Source organism: Sphaeramia orbicularis, chromosome 5, assembly GCF_902148855.1.
Source record: "Sphaeramia orbicularis chromosome 5, fSphaOr1.1, whole genome shotgun sequence".
Lineage (NCBI taxonomy): Eukaryota > Metazoa > Chordata > Actinopteri > Kurtiformes > Apogonidae > Sphaeramia > Sphaeramia orbicularis.
This window is the reverse complement of record NC_043961.1, coordinates 43,690,247-43,716,324: the sequence shown is the minus strand read 5'-3', so window position 1 is coordinate 43,716,324 and position 26,078 is coordinate 43,690,247. Positions and strand designations below refer to the sequence as shown.

At 41.2% G+C, this 26,078-nt stretch overlaps 1 protein-coding gene across 2 annotated transcripts in view; it reads right to left on the bottom strand.

The window, feature by feature from the left end:
- The window catches only part of cenpp (centromere protein P), a 375,236-nt gene that overhangs the window by 275,582 nt on the left and 73,576 nt on the right, over window positions 1–26,078 (bottom strand). For both annotated transcript variants that reach the window (XM_030133511.1, XM_030133512.1), the window contains exon 6: window positions 10,176–10,272. In XM_030133511.1, coding sequence (XP_029989371.1) covers window positions 10,176–10,272 — 97 coding nt within the window. The remainder of the gene's footprint in view (window positions 1–10,175; window positions 10,273–26,078) is intronic.

Below are 26,078 nucleotides of genomic sequence, written 5' to 3'. Positions count from 1 at the left end.
GCCTTGCTTAACCGAGCTATGGCTAGCCCTCTGCCTTCACCTTCTTCCCGTCTGTTCTGCTCAGTGTGCTGTATGTATAGTGAGCTCCCTGCCTCCTTTACTGAGGATAGAAGCAGCTGTAGGACGTGTAGTTTAGTGTCAGGGTTGGAGGCCAGGGTTTCTGAGTTAGAAGCACGGCTCTGCACTTTGGAGGCTAAGGCTAAACCTAGCTATACCAAGGTAGCAGCAGGGACCGCAGGTCGTGCTTGTAGTAGCAGGAATGTTAGCGTGGTTAGCCCCCCAACGAGTCCCGTGCAACCGGGAGAGACCAGGGACGGATTTGTGACAGTACGGAGGAAGCGCAGTGCCAAACGCAAAAACTTAGTGCACCAACAGCTTCCCGTCTGTAATAGGTTTGATCCCCTCAGCGACACACCGGCTGAACCGGATACACTCGTAATTGGCAGCTCCATAGTCAGAGACGTGAAGCTCCCAGCAGTGTCTGTCAGGTGTTACCCAGGGGCCAGAGTCGGTGACATCGAAGGAAACCTTAGGCTTTTACAGCAGAGTAGGACTAGGTTCCGCCGGATCGTTATTCACGCAGGTGGTAACGACGCCCGGTGGAGACAATCTGAGGTTCTTAAATTGAACGTAGCCTCGGTGTGTAAACTTGCTAGGTCGATGGCTGACACCGTAGTATTCTCTGGACCCCTGCCCAATTTGGTCAATGATGAGATGTACTCTAGGTTCTCATCATTTAACCGCTGGTTGTCTAGATGGTGCCCAGAAAACGACATTGTTTTTATTGACAATTGGCGTGTGTTCTGGGGAAAGCCCGGGCTCATTCGCAGAGACGGCATACATCCCACTTGGGACGGTGCCTGTCTTTTAGCTTGCAATCTGGCCGCTAACCTTAGTCTTCCAAAGTGACACTTCAGAGTGGGGGCCCGGGAGCAGAGTTGTAGTGTAAAACACTTCTCTGTTAATCATTCACTTCCTCCCGAGCTGTCACACATCCAGTGTTTAGGAAAGAAGATAGAGACTGTGTCTGTTCCTCGTGTAGTAGAGGCTCAAAAACCTAACCCTATAGAGACTTTAGGAGTGAGACCAAATAATTTAATACAAATAGTTCCGGATTGCAGTCAAATTAAAAGTCAAATTAAAATGACATCTAATAAACATATTAAATGTGGATTACTAAACATTAGGTCTATTTCATCCAAATCTCTGATATTAAATGACTTAATTGGTGACCATAAAATTGATATTTTGGCTCTGACAGAAACCTGGCTTCAGCAAAATGAATATGTGAGACTAAGTGAATCCACGCCACCAAGTCATGTGAACTTTCACACAGCTAGAAGCACTGGTCGAGGTGGAGGAGTGGCAGTAATTTCACACTCTAGTTTGGGTCTGAACTCTAAAACTAATCACACTTATCAATCCTTTGAAAGTTTATTTCTGTCAATTACTGATCCCAATTGGAAAAACAAAAGAACAGTTCTATTTGTAGTGGTCTATCGCCCTCCTGGTCCTTACTCACAGTTTTTATCAGAATTCTCTGACTTTTTATCAACTGTAGTGTTAAACTGGGATAGGATTTTAATAGTTGGGGACTTTAACATTCATGTTGATAATGACAATGACTCTTTTAGTGGAGCTTTTAGTGGCCTACTAGATGGGATTGGCTTTGTTCAAAATGTAAATAAACCAACTCACCGTCACAAGCACACCCTGGATCTGATCTTAACATATGGTATTGAGATTAGTGACCTTGTTGTCCTCCCCCATAACCCCTTACTCTCAGACCACTTTTTAATTACCTTTCAGTTTGTGCTTGAGGATAAGTCTACATCTGTGATTAAAGCTCAGATGAAAAGGACATTATGTGATCGTTCTGTCTCAAGGTATAAAGAGATAATTCAGCCAATATTTCCTTCCCTGTTGTCTGATTATGTAGAGAACATGTCTAGTCCTGCTGCATGTGATGAGTTTGTCGATAGTGCCATGCTCACACTACAGACTGCTCTGGATGTAGTTGCCCCCCTCAATCCGAGGATTGTTAAGCCAAGGCCAGCTTCTCCTTGGTATAATGCTGAAACACGTTCCTTTAAACAAGCAGCACGTAAATTAGAGAGGCTATGGCGCCGTTCCAGCTCAGAGCATTCTTTTAGTGCCTGGAAAAACAGCTTATTGGCCTATAAGCAGGCCCTGCGTAAGGCTAAAACTAGATACTACTCATCCTTAATCGAGAAAAACAAGAATAACCCTAGATTCCTGTTCAGGGCTGTAGCCAGGCTGACAAACAGTCACAGCTCAGTAGAACCCTCTATCCCACTTACTCTCAGCTGTGATGACTTCCTACAATTCTTTAACCATAAAATCTCAACTATTAGAAACAAAATAGATGAACTACCTCCAAATATTAGGTCTGACAAAGCACAGGCTGCTACCCTAGAATCTCTTCTAAACCCCCCTACAATGTTAGATAATTTCACTACTGTAGATGGAGCTGATGTAGCATCTATCATTATGTCCTCCAAACCATCGACCTGCCTCTTAGACCCAATCCCAACCAAACTTTTCAAAGAGACTCTGCCCCTAACTATTGACACAATTCTAACTATAATTAATACCTCACTAGTTACTGGCTACGTGCCACAATCTTTTAAATTTGCAGTTATTAAACCACTTCTGAAAAAACCTACTCTAGATCCCGACATCCTGGTCAATTACAGACCTATATCTAACTTACCCTTCCTCTTAAAAGTTCTTGAAAGAGTGGTAGTTAAACAGCTGTGTCAGCATTTACAGGACAATAGTTTATTTGAACACTTCCAGTCTGGCTTTCGTGCTCATCATAGCACTGAAACTGCGTTAGTCAAAGTAACTAATGACTTGTTATTAGCTGCTGACGATGGTTTGGTCTCGATCCTGGTCTTATTGGACCTGAGTGCAGCTTTTGACACTATCGACCACAGTATCTTACTGCAGAGATTAGAATGGGACATAGGCATTAGAGGAGCAGCCCTCTGCTGGTTTAAATCCTATTTACCTAATAGGTACCAGTTTGTTCATGTAAACCAACAATCATCAACATATTCCAGAGTTAGTTGCGGCGTGCCACAAGGGTCGGTCCTCGGGCCCATTTTGTTTACACTATACATGCTGCCTTTAGGTAACATTATTAGAAAACATGGCATTAATATTCACTGTTACGCAGACAATACACAACTGTATTTATCGGTTAAACCTGATCAGACCAGACAAGTAGATAAACTAAGTTCCTGTGTTCATGACATTATAACCTGGATGAGCGCTAATTATCTTTTACTTAACCCTGAAAAAACAGAGGTCATTATAATAGGCCCTAAAAATGTGAGAGACTCCCTAACTGACCAGATAGTCACTCTGGACAATGTGGGTGTAGCCTCCAGCGCCACAGTTAGAAACCTGGGAGTTCTATTTGACCCAGATCTATCATTTAAACCACATATTAACCAAGCCTGCAGAACCGCCTTCTTCCACCTGCACAACATAGCCAAAATTAGAAATATTCTATCTAAAAATGATGCAGAAAAATTAGTTCATGCGTTTGTTACATCTAGATTAGATTACTGCAACTCCCTTCTCGTAGCATGTCCTAAAAGCTCTCTAAAAAGTTTTCAACTGGTTCAGAACGCGGCAGCGAGACTACTAACAGGAACAAATAGAAGAGACCACATCACCCTTGTGCTCCAAGCCCTTCACTGGCTTCCAATTGAGTTTAGAATTAGATTCAAAATCCTCCTCCTCACATACAAGACCATTAATGGTATGGGCCCCTCCCTATCTCAGAGATGCTCTGGTGCCGTACCATCCCAAAAGAACCCTTAGTTCTCAGAATGCTGGTCTACTGGTAGTTCCCAGGGTCTGTAAAAGTACAGTAGGAGCTAGAGCCTTTAGTTATCAAGCTCCTGTTTTATGGAATCAGCTTCCAGTTAACATTAAAGAGGCCGACACAGTCTCTACATTTAAGGTCAGGCTAAAAACATTCCTATTTGAAAAAGCTTATGGTCAGGCTAGTTCAAACCAGACTGAACCCACAGTTCAGTCTAAGCTGCCCTAGGAGCAAGAATGCTGGGGAAGTACAGGCACTGAGTCCTATCTCCTGTTTCTGGTTCTACGTACCATTCTGGTCTGCACTTATATTTTTAATATTTAGCCAACTTTGTTTGTGCAGTAATATTCACCTGGTGTCCCCTTTCCCCACTCCCCTCCGGGGGAGTGGCTACTTTTTCAGTTGTAACCGCTTGGGAGCCAATGACGACAGGATCTGCGCTGACCCATCTGTGTCCTGCCCTGTCCTGTGTCCTGACCCCCTCCCCCACCTGTCCTGGATGGACGTCCTCGGCCTCACCACTGTGGATGGGCCTCCTCGTTCCTGCCTGTCTAATCCAGCGGGATGGACCCCCCATGTGTCCACCCTTCTGCATCCTTGCAGACTAGAACTACATCTGCAAATGGACGTCCATCAGTCCTGGTGCATCTATAGCCTGTCCGTCCATGGGAGTGGATCTCTCCTTCACTGTGGTTCTCCCCGAGGTTTCTCCCTTTTCCCACTGGGTTTTGAGTTTTTCCTTGCCGAGAAGGAGGGTCTAAGGATGGGGGATGCCCTGGACACTACTCATTTTCTTGCTGTTTATTTGACTATTGTTTACTCCAACTGCCTCTGTAAAGCCCTTTGAGATAACCTTGTTGTGATATTGGGCTATACAAATAAAGTTGAATGGACAAATGAACAGGTACCCTCGACTGGATGAGGGTAACATGGGAGGGGCTCCTAGGTGAATGTCTGGTGATGGGGTCTTTTCCCATAGGGCTCAGTTGGGTGCTCCTGTGCACCCCCACCCATAACCATAGGTGGTGTGTGGATCAGGTGACAGGCAGGGCCAGGGGTTAATACCTGGTTGCCTAACAAGCCCTTGGGTAAGGGTTAAATGTTAGGGTCAAGGTTAGAGTTAGAGTTAGGGTTAAGGGTCAGGTGTTAGGGTTAAGGGGAAGTGGTCAGGGTTGAAATATAATTTTAATATTTAGATATTGAATTTTTAGGATGAATTGTTTTATTATTAAGTAGTTATTGTTTTAACATAGGATTCTTTTGTTTAATCTGTTTTATTTCAATAATGTTAATAGTGAGTTCTTTGTGACCAGGATTTATGTAGTGCTCGGTTTTAGTTTAAATATTTTGTCAGTAGGTTAAGCTTGTTAAGACAGGAAACATCTGTCTGCAAAAGAGTTAAGTATGTTCTGTTCTTCCTCTAGATAAACGTCTAAACACACATATTCACACACATAATGTTGTCAAACATAGGTGATACGAAGTACACTTATTGTTCGCATAAGTTTACTTAGCATTGTGGCCCCACATCTGCTTGACCTTTTTGGACAATTCTAAGTTAAAGACCAACCCATTTGTACGGGTGAGCCCACCCTTAGGGAAAATAAATGTACAATTTATCTAATGTTTGGCGCTCATTGTTTTTGAGTCCTCAGTGCTGAGTGTAAATCTTATTTGTGATCCAAATAAATTTTGTCAACTTTGAGGCTGATCTGAATCCAGACTCATCCCTGGAGCTTCCAATAAATGAACACGTTAACAGGTTCAAGGATAAGCATAGATAATTATAATTTTTCAGTATTCAGTGTTTGGGAGGTAGACACCATCTCTATGTTTAAGAGTAAGTTAAAAACTTTCCTTTTTGATGAATCCTATAGTTAGAGTGGATCTTAGTTATGCTGCTATAGGCTTAGACTGCTAGGAGACTCCTCTTGATACACTGAGCTCTTCTCTGCTACTCCTCCTCTCTGACCTCCTCTCTCCTCCTCCTTCTCTCTGACCTTTCCCTGCTAATTTTCTCTTCTATTTACTCCACAGCGAATATTTGTTTCAGGCTTGACTTCTTCCCTTTTTGATGAATCCTATAGTTAAAGTGGCTCAGGTTGCTCTAAGTTATGCTGCTATAGGCTTAGACTGCTGGGAGACTCATCTGGATACACTGAACTTTTCTCTGCTCCTCCTTCTCCCTGACCTTTTCTCTCCTAATTTTCTCTTCATTTTACGCCCCAGTGAATACTTGTTACTGACTTGACTTCTTCCCCAAAGTCTCTGTGCTTTATCACCTCACAGGTTTTCCCAGGATCAATCAAAGGTTTTCCATGGATCAATTCTGGACCTGCTGCTGTGGTTCTGCCCCTCTCCTGCTTTCTTTGTCATCACTCACTTATCCATATAGTTGTGATAGTGTTTATCATATAGTTCTATAGATGGTGGACGTTTCTATTATATAACTGTTGTTGTTGTAGTAGTAGTACATTCACTGTTAATACTTGTTATTTAGTAGTAGTATTAACAGTTATGGACCTTTGTTCTGGTTTTTAATAATTACACTAATGCCAGCTGATCTACTTTTGACAGTTCTACTTCAGTTATCTGTGCATCAACTGCATCCATGTGTCTCCCCCTACTTCCCCCCTTCTCCCCCTCTCCCCCAGTCTCTCTCTATTCTTTTTCTCCTCCTTTACTCTCTCTCTTTCACCCCAACTGGTCAAGGCAGACGGCCATCCTCCAGGAGTCAGGGTCTGCGTGAGGTTTCTACATGTTAAAAAGGAAGTTTTTCCTCGCTACTGTCACCAGTCACACGTGTTTGCTCCTGGAGGATTCTGTTGGGTTTCTGTAAATTGGCTTGAGAGACTGGTTTCGACTGGCTCGATATACAGTGGGGCAAAAAAGTATTTAGTCAGCCACTGATTTTGCAAGTTCTCCTACTTAGAAAGATGAGAGAGGTCTGTAGTTTTCATCAGAGGTACACTTCAACTATGAGAGACAAATGAGAAAGACAATCCAGAAATCACATTGTAGGATTTTTAAAGAATTTCTTCACATGCATCACAGTTCATATGGTCTTACTCGCTTTTTTCATCCAAATTATTTCATTCAGTCTTACTATCACAGGCAATATTTTCATCTGGATTTAATATTATCAAAGCACATAACCATTTAAGCCTTTAAGTTGTGTGTGTGTGTGTGTGTGTGTGTGTGGGGGGGGGGGGGCACTTGAAGTTCCTTCAGCAAGAATATTATACTTTATGCCTTTCAAAATTACATAACTGAAGGTAATTTTTATGGATGATTATTTTATATGGAAAAATAATTGGGAAAACTGGTACAAGTAATAAACCCCCAAAGAAGCTTAGCTTAAGAATGTTTATTTTTACAAATTCATGAACTATAATTTAATTGAGCATTTAAAAAAAAATCAGTTAAACTGACAAATTCAGTACAATTCATAACTCATAAATTAACTACATATTAAGTAAAGGTCATCATTAGAACATGTTCAGCTCTTCAAGAGAGAAACAAATAAATAGACAAATAAATAAACTGACAATAGCACCATCCAGTTTCTAACCTTGTGGTTTAACCTCTAATTTCTACATTGACCAAATTAATCAATGAGATCAGTGTCAAGCAAAGGCCTAAGGTCAAACCTTAAATCTAACCTTAACCTTTCATTTCTAATCACCGTTACCAACAAACCACCAGGACACTTACTGGAAGAAGACATTACTCTAAGAATTGTTGTTGTATGGTCAGGGTTATTAGGGTCAGGGTCAGCCTGATTCAATCACATGCCCTGCTACGTACTACTCTGTACAGAGTAAAAAACAGAACTTGCAAGTTCCTCTTCTGTCAGGGATGCCATTAAATTTAAGAAAAATGAAGATCCTGGATTGTAACATTTTCATGTTCTCCAGTGTCTTCATAGTTCTCACAAATGTGTTTTATGTGATGATCATCAGCACTGACCAGAAGTTTTACAGTTGCTGGTTTGATTAATATAAAGACAACAGCACTGAGTTTAGAGAAGAAATTGCTGCTGCCAATCAATCTGGGAATGAGGCCAAGCTCATTCCAAACAAGCTGAAGTCCATCATTCTACAGTGAAAGAGGTCATTCATAAGTGAGAAAAATCCCACCATGTCACTCATTTTTCCAGGGGTGGATATCCCGACAAGGGTTAGACCATGTAATGCTGTAACAAGTTATAAACAACCCAAGGTCTCAGACTCAGGCCTCAGTTAGCATAAACATAAAAGGTCATGACATTACAATTCAAAAAATACTGTTATATTAAAAGATGAATGAAAGGCTTGTCCACTTTCTGTCTTTTTGTCCTGTCTGTAAGCTCGATCAAGTACCTATCTAATATGTTCAATGTATGTCTTGCTGTAATGCCAAAGCAATCACCTCGACTGCAAAACAAATCTACCCATGGGTACAAATAAAGTAACCTTGAACCTTGAAGACAGAAACTTGTAATATGTAAATATGTATGTAAATATAAAATGACACAAGTAACAAAGATGTCAGTGTAGGTTCTCATTTGCCCAGGTCATTGTTCTTCTTGGTTGTTCTTGGTTCAACCGGACTGGTTTAGCTCTTTTGAAAACATCTCTTCTCTCATCCAAGAGACTTCTTCAGTTCTAACAACTGCTGGGGGAAACTGGTGTTATAAACCAGCAGGGGGAGTGTTCTATGTAAATGTTAATCTAAATTTAAGTGTTAGGATTGTAAAGGGGGGTATGTCCCTGAGGGTAGGGTTGGTCGGTACTGTGTGTGAGTTTCAGGGCCATTGACCAGAGGGGTGGGTCACCGTCCAAAACCTTCAGGGGGGTTTGTTTGGTTTCAGGTGAGTCTAGGTGTGGAAGGTTGTTGGTTGAACACTGTTGGGAATGTTAAAAAATATGTTTTTTCTAAAGTCTGAAGAGAGTTTCTCTTGTTAAATATGTATTTCCAAATAACAAAAAAAAAACAAAAACATTAAGACTTCCAAAACTAATCCGGTCTTATAAGTACTTACAAATAAAAACAACACTTAGGCCTATATGTTAATTTGTCATGTGAATTTCAAATCTGTCAAACACTATTTCAGCTTAGAAGGAAACAATTTCATAAATGCAATAATACTGATAATAAACAACAAACAGGTGTACCATGTAAAGAATTAGCAGCATATCAGAAAGACCCGCAATAGTCTTTTAAATATGAACCATCAGAAGGTGACATATCCCCCCAGCTCTCCACAAAATTGAAGAGATAAATTGTTTCATTGACTTATTCCACTGACGACAGAACAGTTGACTTGTTTCAGAAAATGGTTCAATGAATCAGTATTCAATGTTCCATAAATAGGAAATTTATTTGCCATGAGATCTGAAACTAAATCCTGAGAATTGAACAAGACAATTGGATAACAGTCATAATACCAAACGCCACTCTAAAAACATCTGAAACTATAGCAGATTTAATTTAAAAAACAGAATGGCTTTCCCACAAATGAACTGGAAATAAAATGATAGACAAACAGCCAGAAAAGCAGATGTGCAGACTGCATTATTACAAGAAAACAAAGAACAGGCACAGATTTAGCTGAGAGTGAAGTGATGGATATCAGACTGGAGCAGAGAGCTACTCAAGAAAAAGTAGTGTGGCTCCTCCCACACCACTCACTGACCAGTCAAACAGCTCTGGTAGTGAATAATCAAGAGGTCCACTGGTGAAAATCTGTTGAATTATGGAAACTCCCAAGATGCTACTGAAGTTGAATTATTGTCTACCACTGACACTGGCCAACCAACTGCTTCAGAAAATCAACAACATATAAGCCCCTTTTCCACCAGTGGAACTTTTATCAATTACACAGGAACTCTGAAAAACGTGTGTTTCCATTGAAATTGCCCAAGGGGAAAAAAAATTACCTTTACCTCAAACTTTCCCTCAGAAAACTACCTAATGGGGGGTGGGACTTTTCAGATTCCAAAGAATTCCTGAGGGGCGGGGCTGTGTGCTGAAAAACGCTGATTGGTGGAACACACTTGGAGCGTTCCACTCTTACATTCACCCACAACTTCAAAGCTAGTGTTGCACATTAATAATGTCATGAAGAACATGTGATTGGTAAGTTGCCATGGGAACTCAACTGCATTATTGCCTTAACTGTGAGATGATATTACATAAACAAGAAGTCCCAGAAAGAAAATATGCACAATATGTAGAACAGGCACCCTTTAAAAACAGATTTAGTGGCAGAAACAAAAACACTGACCATTGACCAGATGCAGACAAAACTAGATTCAGATGAGTGTAAACTTACCTGAAAGTGTTGGAAAGTTCTGTGGCGGTCATTATGTCTCTCTGAGAAAGTCCTGAGAGTCCTGAAGAACAGCAGGAGATCATTGTTTTCCTCCATCCTGAAATGATGCATAAGTCAGTACATTTTGTACTTAAAAAAACAAGAAAACAAGTAGTAAATGAGATTCATAGGTTGAGCTATTTTCTGCAGTTCATTCTGTGAGGGTGATTTGGAGAAAAAAATGGTCAAGAGTTTATAAATGTCTAATCATTATTTCTATCCAGCTTAAAGGGCTCTTTAAACCTGTATGCTATCTTTGTAGACATAAACACAACTGTAAAGAAATTTACCAACATTTTATAAAGAAAACTCTCTCATATATTCACATAGTTGTGTTCAGAATAATAGCGGTGTGTGTAAAAAGTGAACAAAGCTCAACATTCGTACAATATCTTTTATTTCCATACACACAGATGCATTGGGAACACTGCACATTCTATTCCAAATGAAAACATGAACAAAAAAAAATATTTAGATTCGTTATTCCTTTACAGAAAGTGAAGAAAAAGGAATATTAGGTTGTTCAAAAAATACCAGTATCTGCATTTTAATTTGCAAACTCAAACATTGAGAGTATAAACTGAAAAATGCTTCAAGGTGTATCTTTCTTGTGAATGACTGAGGAAATATTTAGATGTATAACCACTGTTTCTGAGAACTGTTCCACATCTGTGTTACATTGAGTTGGCCAGCCTCTGGCACCTGTGAACAGGTATTCCAGCCCAGGATGATTAGACTACATTCTAAAACTTTTCTGTATTGGGTAAATCCATCTCAGATCACCCCAAAAAATGGCATTTTTCAATCTCACCTACTAGAATGCTAGATTTAGATTCCTTATGGTCTCCCCTTTACAGAAATACCTTGCTTTTGAAATCAGACTAGTGGTTACTGATTTACAGCGAATTGAAATTAGGCTGCCGCAGCCTTTTCGCAAAAAAGTGAAAAAATGAAATTGCGATATCCCAAAAGCTGTTGGACCGACAATATTCAAATTTGAAATTTTCGACTTTTCTGGCCAAGAATTACCCATACACCAAATTTAATCCAAACTGGAGGAGGTGGAGTTTAACTTATTGGGTGAACTAAGATGGACTGACCCCATTTCTTGGTTTTACTGACGTATTTTTGACATCACCCCAAAGGTTTCCTATTGGATTGAGGTTTTGGGGTTGTGCTAGCCACTCCATAACATTAACCTTGTTGGTTGGGAACCAAGATGCTGCTGGTTTTCTGGTGTGTTTGGGGGTCATTATCTTGTCCAAACATTGATTTCAAGAGCATTTCATCTTCAACATAAGGCAACATGACCTCTTCTAGTATTTTGATGTATTTAAACTGATCCATGATCCTTGTTATGTGATAAATACAACACTATAGTATCAGAAACCTCCCCATATCATGATGCTTACGCCACGCTTAACTGTCTTCAGTTTATTGTGGCTTGAATCCAGTGTTGGGGGGGGGGGGGGGGGTGTCATCTGACAAACTGTCTGCGACCCCTACACCCAAAAAGAACAGTCTTACTTTCATCAGTCCCCAAAATGTTTCTCCATTTCTCTTTCGGCCAGTTGATGTGTTCTCGGGTAAATTGTTTCCTCTTCAGCATATGTGGTTTTTTCAACAGTGGGATTTTGTGGGGACTTCTTGCGTATAACTTGGCTTCACATATTTGTCTTCTAATAGTTACAGTCCTCCTAGGTAACTTAAGTTCTTTCATCGCCCTGGAGCTCATCATTGGCTGAGTCTTTGAAATTTTGACTATTCTTCGGTCCATTCAAATGGTAGAGTTTGTAACGGGTGTGGTTTGGACTCAAATGCAGTACATCAGAAACCAGGATCAGTTAAGAAACGTCTTTATTAATGTCACTCAACACAATTATCAGAACAGAACATTTTTATAAAGCGCTGTGAATTGCCCAGTGTATGAATTGTGCTATGCAAATAAATTTGCCTGGCCTTGCCAGGCGGACGGAGTCTGACTCACAGTTTGTTCCTCTGACTGAATGTTAAAGCACTGTCCCAGAAGCTTATTGTGGCCATTGGAGCAGAGATGAGGAGACCGTAGACCGATGAATCTGCTGGTGGAGCCGAGATGCTGGTGAGGAGCAAGCAGCAGGGGAGTCAGGGACAAGTGGAGGGGTCGTAGCCACAAGTGCAGATAGATGCCAGGGGCGCTGAGGCAAGAGAAGAGGTCGGAGACAGAAGAAAGGTCGGTTTACAGAGGAGCAGGCAGGGGGACGTGGTCCAAGACAGAAGGCAGGTGAGTATACCAGGAAACAGGTGGAGAGACATGGGCCAGGACAGAAGACTGGTGAGTATACCAAGGAGCAGGCGAAGAATCATGGTCCAGGACAGAAGGCAGGTGAGTTTACCAGGGAGCAGGTGGAGAACCATGGTCCAGGAAAGAAGGCAGGTGAGTTTACCGGGTAGCAGGCAGAGAGACGTGGTTCAGGACAGAAGGCAGATGGGTTTACTGGGAGGCAGGCAAGGAGAGAAGGTCAGCAACAGGAGGTCAAACAGGAGGTAACAGGAGGCAGCTGCGCCTACAGGTGTAGGAAGTTGAGCTGATGAGATGGGCGTGACTGACCGGGTGAGAGGGACCAGAGAGTAGGGGTGTGCCAAAAAAAATCAATTCATGTAAAAATCATGATTCTCATTTACTTTGGTTAAGAATCGATTTAAAATGTCCCAAAATCAATTTTAAAAAATAACACAAATCTGACTTCCGGTGGGATGGTAGAGCAGCATGGACGTATAAGGCACAAGCTCCCGCATGCCAATATATTAAACTCTGCTAAACTCGAAACAGAGACAGCGATAAACCTTAAATTGAGAATATGAGTGGAGTCCCAACAAAACGAAGAATAAAAAGAACCCGGACACTCAAGGTAAAGAAAGAAAAAACTCCATCACCGAAAGCAAGCTAGCACCTGAAGCTAACATGGAGTCATGTCAAGGCAGCCTGGAAGGCATTAGCCAACAAATTCAAGTCCTGTACAATGATATGAAGACGGACCTGAAAGCACACAGAGACGAAATTACAGCGCAAATGAGGAGTGAGCTGACTGCATTCAAGAAGGACATCGATTAGAAACTAACAAAAATAACTACAGATATCGGAGAACAAAATGAGAAGATAAATGCTGCTTTAGAACGCACAGAGGAAATCGAAGCATGGAGTCATGAAGCTAACTGTACACTGCAAGAAGTGATACAAGAGCAGAAAAAGATCATGGACAAAGTAGACAATTTAGAATCAAGATCTAGACAAAATAATCTACGGATCTATGGCATACAAGAGGAGGCAGAATCCAAGAGTGACTCGGTCGCACAGTTTATGGATAATTGGCTCTGTGAAGAATTCTCTATTAACTTTGATCTCCAGATTCAACGTGCTCACCGAGCCTTAGCTCTAAAGCCTAAATCCGGACAGCAACCCAGATCAATCATCATCTCTTTCCAGCAGTTCACTGTAAAGGAAATGATTTTAAAGAAAGCGTGGGAAAAGAAAACAATCACCTTCGATGGTCACAGGATTTATTTTGATCACGATTATTCAGAGAGGACACTGCAACAACATAAAGTGTATGCTAACATTAAGAAGATTCTAAAGAGAGAAGGCATCCGCTTCCAGACCCCTCTGAACAAGATGCGCATCCACTGGACCAATGGAGTAAAAACGTATGGCAGTGCAGAAGACGCATCCAGTGACCTACGAGAGAGAGGATACGAGGTGGACAACGCAGCGACTGACAGCGGAGGAACCACACTTAGGAAGAAGCTTCAATCAACCGGGACCGCGATGTGGAAACATACAAGGAGTGGACGCACCGAGGCGGCCAGCAGCCGTGCGCGAGGACAGCTGCAAGAATTTCATCTGCAGAGAAATAATGTAGGAGCATCCACATCAGCACCGGCCTGAGAGAAAATGAACATGAGAATGACAACTTGCTAAGGGAAGGTAATATTCATTTGAGTTAGAGGGTCATAGATAAATGAACAGTTGGCTTAGCGGGGACTGAGACATAATTCATCATAATGACTGGTGTGGGTTTATTAATCCAATGTGGATTAATTCTCACTACTAGATGGGGGCCCTCTTTTTGTGGGAGGCTTTCCCCCTCAAATCAAAAAGAGAGTCAGCATGAGAGGTGGGTGGCTGACTTCTCTTTGTGGAGGTCACCTTTTTTGTTTTTAGTTCAGAAAATGTTATATGTTCATAAAAGTTTAACAAAAAGCCTGTGGGAGAATGTTAAAGTAAACAGAATTGAAATGGTTTATGGATACAGAACAAGAAGAAATAAAAATTCTTTCTTTGAATGTCAATGGCTTGGGAAACCCAGTTAAAAGAGCTAGAATAATGACCAAACTTAAAAAGGAAAAAGCCCAAATAAACTTCTTACAAGAAACTCATTTACCAAAAACAGAACACGAGAAATTAAAGAGGTTTGGATTCAAAAATACCGTCTATAGTTCACATTCCAATGCTCGGAAAAGAGGAATAGCAATGCTGATGTCTAATACGATTAAATTTGAGCTCCAAAAAAGAAATAAAAGACAAAGAGGGAACTTATGTTATTGTTAAGGGGATGATAGGCCAAACAATGATTACACTGGTGAATACATATGCCCCACCAGAGAGCAATAAAGAGTTCTTTAAATCTGTATTTGATATCATAGCACTGGAAGCAGAAGGCATATGTATATGTGGGGGAGACCTCAATGTAGTAATGGACTACGACATGGATACAACTAGTTTCAAGAAAAACAAGAAGTCTATCACAAAATTAGTGAAAAATACATGGGAGGACATGGGCTTTTTTGACGTGTGGAGAGACCTGCATCCACTGCAGAGGGATTTTAGTCACTACTCAGCGACACATTCCATTTACTCCAGAATTGACTATTTTTTTATGCAAAAAGAAGATAGAGATAAAATAAAAGAATGTAGAATTGGAGTGGCAGATGTATCTGATCATAGTGCCATCTACTTGAAGATACATTTGAGCTGTAGAAGGAGAGATACAATATGGAGATTGAATGTGGGGATATTAAACAATAAATCAGTCATTGAACAAATTAGGGTAGCTATTAAGACATACTTGGAGGAGACATATAATGGAGAAACAGACCCAGCTATATTGTGGGATGCTTTAAAAGCAGTTATACGTGGAAAATTGATTGCAATTACAAGTAATCCCAAAAAAGAAAAAAGAAAACAATATAAAAACCATATTGCAGAACTGAATCAATTGGAACAGAAACATAAAGGCAAAAGAAAAGTTGACCCAAAATTCAAACAACGAATGAACGAGATAAGAAAGGAAATTAACAGTCTGCTTCAATATGAAGCTGAAACAAAAACAAGACATTTAAAACAAAGCTATTATGAATCAGGCCCCAAAGCAATAAAATTGTTGGCAAGACGTTTACAGAAACAACAGGCAGAAAAAACAGTAAACAAACTACATGACCCCAAAACAAACCAACCTCAATATGAACCACAAGAAACTGAAAATATTTTTAGAGACTATTACAAATATCTCTACTCCCAGCCATCTCCCTCAAATCAAAATGATATAAAGACTTTTCTCAACTCCCTTGATCTACCTTCAATAGGCACAACGCAAAATGATAAAACAACAGCAGAGATAACAACTGATGAAATTCGGAAAGTAATTGGAAAATTAAAGTCAAATAAGGCACCTGGTAGTGATGGATTTCCTTCCGAATAGTATAAGAAGTTTGGTGACAAATTGATACCATTACTCCACACTATTTATAATTGGATTATGACTAAAGATAAATCCCTCCCTCCTGGACGGAAGCAATTATTACAGTAATCCCTAAACCACTAAAAGATAAGGAGTATTGCCAAAATTATAGACCTATATCGGTATTAAATGTTGATTACAAAATATACACTTCTATTATATCAAACAGACTCCAAACATTTATACAAGATCTGATAGATGAAGATCAATGTGGATTTGTGAGGAATAGACAAACACAAGATAATATTAGAAGAACGTTGCATATTATACACAAAATACAGAAAGACAAAATACCAGTGGCTTTAATCAGCTTAGATGCACAACTTACACAAATTCTCGAAAGAGTCGGTCTATACTCAGGCTACAAAGTAAACATACTTAAAACTCAGATCCTCATGTTTAATTGCTCACCAACTCAAGAATTAAGGCAAAATCAATCAAATATTTGGGCATAAATATAACCAAAGACCTTTCCAAATTATATAGAAGTAATTATGAACAAGTTAACAAAATTATAAGGGAAGACATTGAAAGATGGTTCACATACCCATTGGGATTAATGACAGGATTAGTGTAGTAAAAATGAACATCTTGCCACGTCTGTTATATATATTCTTATCTCTGCCTATAAATATTTCAAAAGACCAATTTCTAAAATGGGATAAATGCATATCAAGATTCATATGGGAAGGTAAACAACCAAGGATATGCTACGCCACATTACAATTACCTAAAAACAAAGGAGGTCTGCCACTTCCAAATTTGAAATATTATTTTCATGCTGCACAACTACGTCATTTGATTTACTGGTGTGATAAGGGATGTGTTGCTTGGTGGAAAGATACTTAAGTTTCAGCATTAAAATATCCAATTCAGACAAGCATTGGAGAAACAGAGACTCCAGTTTACATTAAAGAGAAGTGTAATCTCAACCCAGTGATTTCCTTTACACTGGATGTATGGTACTCCACAGTGAAACAACTAAAAATAAGGAAGGAAATTGGATTATTAAAATGGATTTCCTTTGATGATAAATTCATACCAGGAAAATTTGATGACAGATTTAAAAGTTGGGCTGATAAAGGAATTACAGCCATATGCACGATTATTAAAAAAGGAGAAATGAAAAGCTTTCAAGAGTTAAAAAATATTTATAAATTAACTAATCAGGACTTCTTTAGATACATGCAAATGAGGGACTATTACATTAAAGATATCAAAACAAGTGAGGATAAAATACATCCTATCATAAAGCTACTTATACAAGCTTATGGTAATGCTGTCCCAAAAACTGTCAGTTTTGTATGGTTGTTTGATGAATTCTAGAAGTGATTCAAAATTGTTTGTTAAAACCAAATGGGAAAGACAGCTGGGTGAGAAGACCCCAGAGGAGATATGGTACGATATGTGGGAAACACACCAATCAACATCACAGTCATCTAAATGGAGAGAATTTAATTGGAAAAATCTAATTTGTTATTTCATCACACCTAAAATTAAAAGTAAACAAATGAATACTCAACAGCCATGTTGGAGACAATGTAATCACAGGGATTCAAATCACACACACGTTTTGGAAATGCTCAAATATCCAGCCCTTCTGGGGTAAGGTTCACTCAGCTCTCTGTGAGGTGTTGGAATATGCAATCCCAAATTCTTGTCTTGTTCTGCACCTTGGACATTTGGAAGAATCAGTACATAAAGAAGACATATCTTGTCAAGATCCTTCTGGTGGCCGGAAAGAAGGCTAAAACAAAGAACTGGCTTAAGACTGATGCTCCGTCTTATAAACAATGGATTTCAATCATAGATGATATACTTGTCATGGAACATCTTACATATAAACTGAAGTTAAAAGAAAATCTCTTTGTGAAAAACTGGGGAAAGTGGCTGACATTCAGAGACAAATGTATCTATTAAGGGACCTTAATATTCTGACACCATCACAGGCTGTTCTTTTCATCTGTTCTTTTCTTTTTCCTACTCCTCAACTTGAGGAGACTGTTTTGTACTGTTAAAAATTGAAAAATAAAAATTGTTTAAAAAAATAAATAAATAAAAAATAACACAAATCTGCTGGCAGTCTGCCTCCATTTTGTATGTGGGACATCCTGATGTCATCACGCAGCTGGTTCTGGAACATACGCATGCACAGTAAGTACCAAAACAAAGAAGAAACTAATGGAGGAGGTAGGGTTAGCTATGGGGTTAGCTATGGGGTTAGCGGTTAGCGATTAGCAGCTAGCACGATTAGCAGTTAGCAGCTAGCACTTTGACACGCCATCAAATGGCATTAAATAAAATGCAAAAGGATGAAAATGCGTACGTATAGCACGCCAAATGCAATAAACTGGTGTCACATACGACCCAATTTCATGAGATCAGTCTGTCAGCAGGCATCACGCAGAGCTAAAGGACACGGTGCAAAGTCAGCCACCAGTAGCAAACCAACACACACTGCCGTGCCTCACCAAACTCCAACCATGGATAAATGTTTAAAACTTAATAATTGTGAAAAAGACATTTTAATGTCTGCATTTCTCATTCTGTCTTGCAAAGCAGACTGGAGTGGATCATGAGGATCCTTTGCCCACCTACAGATTGAAGCAGAAATCATTATGAATCAAATCGTTTTGAATCGAAAATCTTTTTGAATTGAAAATCGATTTTGAATTGAATCATAGCCACAAAAATTGGAATCGAATGAAATCATGAGATAGTAAAAGATTTCCACCCCTAGCAGAGAGACAGATGTAACAGTGTTACATCCTCTGTCTCTCTGTATCTCTGGAACAAGGTTCCCAGGGGGCGTGGACAAAGTGGGATCTGCCCAAGCGTAAGGTCACATGGTCAGAGCTTTGGTGACTGGAGCCTTACCGCATCTCCTTCCTCCTGAGGTTTGTGTACGACACCCTTCCTTCACCATCACACCTGCACACGTGGGGCTGAGAGAGGATCCACTCTGCAAGCTCTGCAGCCAGAAGGGAACTTTAGCACACATACTGTCCGGGTGCAAAACAGCTTTAACCCAAGGACGGTACAGATGGCGCCACGATAAAGTTCTCCTCTCACTTGCTGACAACATAGAGCGGAAGAGAGGCAAAAAGAGACCAGCTGGCAAAGTCACAAGGAGTGCGATCACCATCAAGGAAGGAGCTAGGCCTACTAAGACCATAAAAACAAAGCCCAACATTCTGCAAGCTGCAAGTTCCTGGGAGATGAGGGATGATGTCGGAAGGAGGTTGCAGTTTCCGGAGGTGGTCCAAACAACCCTCTGGCCAGACATCGTGCTGTGGTCAACCAAAGACCAGAAGATAATTCTGGTTTGAACTGATAGTGCCATGGGAGGAAGGTTGTGAGGAGGCCCATGAAAGGAAGGCCGCAAAGTACCAGTCTCTAATCCAGGAGTGTAGAGACAAGGGCTGGCAGGCATCGTTGTTCCCGGCGGAGGTTGGGTGCCGGGGCTTCCCAGCCCAGTCGGTATGGTGTTTGCTGTCAGCTCTGGGTCTGGATGACCGGAACAAAAAGCAAGCTGCTCGCAGGATGGAGGAGGAGGCAGAACGTGCCTCGTGTTAGATCTGGAGCAAGCAAGAGGAGGAAGGCTGGAGGCCAGGAGCAGGTGGGCAGTGAGCTGGCCACTCACTGCCGGCCCACCAACTGGAGTGTGTTGTGGTCGAGGGCTGAAACACTCAGTGAAGTTGTGCACCACCTGATGACACCTGCTCCTGGCCAATGGCTACAGCTACCTGCTAAGGTAGCTGAGAAAAGCACCCAAAGTGTATGCAACAAGTGATTTATTTTGGAAAGCTTCCTGTTGGCTTCCTGCTGGTCCACCTATGGCAGCTTGACAACAAAGCCTACATAAATAGGCTCCTTTGTTTCAGTCACCCTCTCTCTCTGATCCAGCTCTACAGGCCAACACCTACAGTTAAGTTTGGGTGCTTCCATTAAGCCAGTTGACTTCTATTTTGGTTTGATTCAGTTTTCTTTATTTCAATAAGTTAGTTTATTTGTGGTCTTGTGTCTATTATGATGTTTGGCTCATGAGTCACCTGTAACATAAAATGGGGGCTCGTCCCTAAGTCTAGATTTATTTTGTGGGGTCATGTGTGGTTCCACGTGATGATTTTTTTTTTTTTTTAACTTGCCCAGTTCAGTTAGCCAGTGGGTGCTGGAGAGACCAGCCCCACTTTATTGTTTTTGTGTGGGTGGGGTGGCCCCTGGCGTACCTTGGTGAACCACTGAAGATACTCAGGTAGTCATTTAGTATATGGATTATTAGACATAGAGGGGACTGGGTATGTTCTAGTGTGGTGCATTCAAAGTTGTGGGTGCAGTCCAATTAATATTAATTTGGATGCTTGTGAGTGTGGCATTTGCTGTACTTTGTTGCCTTCTTTCTTTGTGACTGTTTCCCATTGTGTGTGATACTCTTGTGAATCAATTTGTTGGTCAGTGGCAAGTGAGTGCTGCTGCTGTCTAGTGTATTTGTTTCACTTGAGTGGTATTTGTGTTCACTTTGTCAAAATGTTTGATTTGCACATTTGTTGCTGATCCTGATGTGCAGCAACTATTGCCCTGCACAAAAAAGAACCTTCAATTGGTTGCTAGTCATTATGGCATTGTTGTACTGGGAAACCCTAGGAAGATTTGTGTGGAACTCTTGTGAATACTCTGGACGAGAAGGGTATTTTAGTAGGGAAAGAGGTTGTTTCAGCTGTGCAAAGTACTGGCTCTGCTAGATAGACTGAGCACCTTTCTGAGGAAGAGCTGAGTGACTGAACAAGAGACAGGTGGCAGAGACAGTGGTGTTTGAAAGAATTGGGAAAAAAAAGCTTCAACCGAGAACACTGGATATTGAAGCAAAGTAAAGGAAGCAAATAAGGCAGCATGAAGTACAACATGAAAAATTAAAACTAGCACATGTAAAAAAGAAAATGAGTTGAAAGCAATGGCTGAGAGGTGTCCATGGTGTAAAATTTGATGTTGGAAGAAAGATAAGCAGTGTTCTTCCGTTTAATGAAAAGGATGATATTAAGTACTTTCTACACTTTGAGCATGAAGTAATTATACTACAATGGCCTAAGGCAGGGGTGGCCAACCCTGGTCCTGGAGAGCCACTATCCTGCATGTTTTAGATGTTTCCCTCTTCCAACACATCTGATTCAAATGATAAGGCTATCATCAAGCTCTGCAGAAGCCTGATAACGACCGTCAGGTGTGTTTGCAGAGGGAGACATCTAAAACATGCAGGATAGTAGCTCTCCAGGACCAGGGTTGGCCACCCCTGGCCTAAGGAATACTGATCACTACTTTTACAGTGTGTTCTCTCAGGTAAGGCTCAAGAAGCTTAATCCTCACTGAGTTTGGAGAACAGCTCAGACCATGACAGTTAAAGCTGCCATTTTGCATGCCTATGAGTTGGCGCATATAATGCTGCATGTCCACTGCGTGGTACCGGCTCAACTTGACTCGGCCTTTTTGCGTTTCCATTACGAAAAAGGACCTGGAATCTGGTACTCGGTACTAGGTTTTGGTATCACCTCCGCCAAGATTCCAAGTGCTGCTAAACCGTGACGTATAAACACTGCAGACCACTGATTGGTTAGACAGTTTTCTCTGTGACCCACCGTTTTACAAAAAACAGATGCGGAAATTGAAAGTAAATATAGTGGGAGGTGAATCCACATGATAACAGCCCAAAACTACACCATGGTCAGTCGAGGAGATTCAGTCTTTGGTGGCCGACGTAAAAATTCAGACGAGACAACACACAACGAGCGAGTTTATCAGCAACTCTCTGAGCAGACGACACGGAAATAATGCACCGCATCACTATGACGTCCAGGTACTGTAAAGTCAGTGGTATCCTGTAATGGAAACGGTCTCCAGGAATACTGAATCGAGCCGAGCCGAGCCGAGTCGAGCTGGTTCCACGTAGTGGAAACGTGGCATAAGTTGGTCCCTAAGAGTTGGTACTTATGAGTTGGTGCCTATGAGTTGGTCCCTAAAGCTGGATTTATGGTCATGCGTAGCTCTGTGTCACATTGGTATGCCATATGTGATGATAGTGGTATGTGCTCTCGCACTCAAGCGTAGTGTAGCGGTGTCGTTTTGAGAAAGTGTTGTAGTTTCCTCTCCAAATTGGAAGGTGGCAGTAGTGCTAGTTTTGGCTGGTTTTAAAGATGAACTTCACTGGGCAGAGTTGTTTCCATGGTTTAGATATCTTCCAGCAGGCATTTCCTGTTTCAGAACAACAATGGCGACCAACAAGAAGCAGTGTCTTCATGAGCTCATAGAAGTCAATGAAGATACAGTCTACTCTTGTTAAACCGCCCGCCGTTATACCGCCATTTTCGCTCACCGCCGACCAAAACCATTGCACAAAAATCCCCAATGTATTATTCCATTAGCTACCGCCATTTCCGCCTATCGCCATCCACCAGCCCAGTTCCATGCACAAACAACACTTATACCATTGATTTCCCGACCGTTATACCGCCAGCGTGATTGCCATCGAGTACACATAAATTTTAACAATGCACTGAAACAAATTGCACCAGACGCTGATCGCGACAAGCTACGAGTAGGTCTACGGAACGGCCACCGTTCATTTATCGCAGAAACACTCAGTAGGGTCAGGATGTCGGGAAGAGGACGTGGGATTAAGCCAAAGCCTCAAGATGATGGGGTGTCATTTCCTGACACGGTATAATAATGCTTAAAATGTTTCCCTACTTTAAATGATCCCTTACAACATAACAGAATCAAGATTTATTTAGAAACACAATTAGAACGGGTTAACTGAGGCAGCATAGACATCATATAGTAAAGACATGCACATTATGGACGCAACCCATTGTAACGCCATTTTCGCTATACCGCCAATTTGGCCGTGAATGGAAGTTGGCGGTATAACGAGAGTAGACTGTATCATTGTTCTTTTAAAAGTATTACAGCATAAGTGACAGTGAAGGGGGCAACATAGGAAATGGGCCGCGTGACGGCTGAACAAAAATAGGTTAACCAACAGCGAATACTACAATCTAGTCTGGCCACTTCAAGATATGGATGAAGAGATGCACTCACACACTTCAGAATGTCTGACAGAATGTTTGATGATCTGGCTCACCGACTTCAAGCGTATATCACCCACCAAAACACCCACAAGATGTCAGCAACCACACGTGAGAGACTTGCGGTTACACTCAGATTCTTGGCTAGTGGTGGAAGCCAACAGGCAGTAGACACGAGTTATAGACTGGAAAGCAGCACAGTGTCCGGTACTGTTCGGGAAATGTGTGTAGCAAGAATAGGATACCAATTTATTGATTAATTGAGTGTTGATTCATTGATTAATTTAATTATAGATTTATAACTAAGCTTAAACCTAAATCAACCCCAAAACAATAATTTGGAAATCTTGCAAAGGTGGTGGAACTTTTTGACGGGACAGGGAACCCATGTGTGAATAACAGTACACAAAGCACAACTGAAACAATGGATTTATATACATATAAATAATTTATTAACTAAACTAAGACACACAATTAACATAAAGACAAGAGACAAATACAACAAAAGGAGCAGGAGATTATGGACAGGAGAATATGTAAATTAAGTTGGCAGATAGCTATATTCAAGATATTATAATGTTAGTGAGGTTACGTTGAGGTAAACCTACTTAAATTGGAATAACACCAACTCAGATAAATCAGGAGCAAGTTTTCTTACAAGTTAGAGGCCTTCTGAAGGAGGCAGGTTGGAGAGGCCTTGACGGAGGATGGATGAAGTCTTCTGACGTAGTTCGGAGCAGGAACAGGCTGTGAAGCGATTTGCTTGCGCTGGAGCCCTGAAGTTCTGCTGGCTGGAAGAGGTTCACAGCTGGCTCTGACGGCTGGTTCTGGAAAGCTCGCCAGGAGAGGATAGAACAGCTCTGAGAACCAAGGAGATGGTCAAGACTCCTTGGAGAAAGCTCTCTGCTCTTAGGTGAGAGCCCAGAAGATGGACAGGACTCTCTGTGTAGGTGAGAGCTCGGAAGAGGTGGAGAAAGCTCTGGAAAAGACTCTTCTCTTTGCGTAGGTGAGAGCCCTGGAGATGGTAAGGACTCTGCTCTGCTCTGTGAGAGCCCAGAAGAGGTGGAAAAGACTCTGCTGAAAAGTTGGTTTCATTCACCTTTATAGTTCTGTCCAAAAACCAACTTGCCACACCTTCCTCGTGAATATAGATGAGTTATCGATGCCTTGGGGCGTTGCCTTCTTTGTCTGTTTTCGGCGGGAAAATGCCTCCTCATGCATATTCAAAAGTATCACGTTTCTCTTCCCTCTTGGGAAGACAGAGGGGAGAGGACTGTAGGCAGCCTTGTAAGAAAACTTTGCATCCTTAGATAAGATCCTTAAATAAGATCACTTAAACTTTATACATCACCTGTAACCTCACTTAAGCATCAGTAAAATAATAGCATGATTATTCAGACATGCTATAAGCAGTGATACTCTTACTTTCACATAATTCACCGTGAACATGATCAGGACACACATATGTGAAACCACAGGTCAGGCAAATGGCTTAAGTATTACGTGCATAAAAGAGTTAACGTGCTGAGTTAATCAACATTAACACATAATGTAATACATTATTAACATGGCACATATAGTGATTTTTGTCATTCAGTCCTTTGTTCGTTTCTGGGTTCATCTTCACCTCGGGATAAGCAAGAATGATGGGACACAGATGTTGAGAGGCAAAAGGTCAGCTTAGTGTCAAAACCGAGTCCATTAGGCTCATTCCTTAAGATCATCTGTCTTCGTAAATGTCATTTGCAAAGGATGTCCCAGCATTGACCTGCTAAACAACCAATCAGCATGGTTGTTCAGGAATTTGGTTTGACACGGAGAGGAAGATAATATAATTTATAATTCTGTTTTTGAGTCTGTTCACTCACTCCACCGTCATGAGACTACATGTGTATAGCATTATGGTGGGCACTGCAGCCAGAATCCCTCCCGTGCCCTACAGTAGCACAGTGGGAAGCTATTGCCATGGACTTTTCGAGACTGTGGAACTTTCCAAATTGTGTTGGAAGTATTGATGGTAAGCATGTCAACATTCAGGCACCACTGCGAGCTTGAAGCAGCTACTTCACCTACAAGGGTAATCACTCCATTGTCCTCATGGCAATGCGTGATACCAGGTATTGCTTCACAACAGTGGATGTTGAAGCATATCGCCAGGAGAGTGACGGAGGAGTTTTCAAGGAGAGCCAATTTAGTTCCATGCTGCTGGGACACCAAGCCAACCTTCCCCCACCAGCCAATCTACCCAGAATGCCAGTCAAAGTACCCCAAGTAATCATTAGTGATGCTATTTTTCCACTGCACAACAACTCAACGCATCCCTATCCAGGTATGCAATGAACTCGATATACAGTTATGCTTATACAGTTATGCTTGTCTGTATTTATCTTGCAACCTAGATTCTACTTTTTTTCAGTTGTTACATTTTGATTCTTCCATTTGTTGTATATTACTTTCTCTGTTGCAACTTTAACATAACTGTAACTATAACTACATAACTATATCACAACAATATTTTTTAGTGTTGATGATTATCAACTACTTTAAGTACATATACAACTGAGTGCCAGTGCTTATGTGCTGTGCTACATGTGGTTGCAGGTACAAATCTACCAATGGAGAAACAAATCTTCAATTACCACCTGTCCAGAGCCAAACGAGTCATGGAGAATTCATTTGGGATTCTAGTGTAAGATGGCGCAGCCTAGTACAGTCCATCAAGTGTCTCCCTGACCAAGCTGTGGACACTGTCAAGCATGTCTGGTGTTGCAAAACTTCTTGGCATAGAAAGATGACAGCAATGTAGAATCCAGCAGATACATCCCACCAAATTGTGTTTATGTGGACACAGCAGGGTCAGCACAAGCAGGAGAGTGGCGGAGAGTGGTGTCAGGGGACTATGAACTGCAAGATCTACAGTTTTCCAGGGCAGGTTCCACCAGAGCAGCCATTGCTATTTGGATGGACATGACTACCTTCTTCAACTGAGGCTGGCGTGGGACCATGGCAAA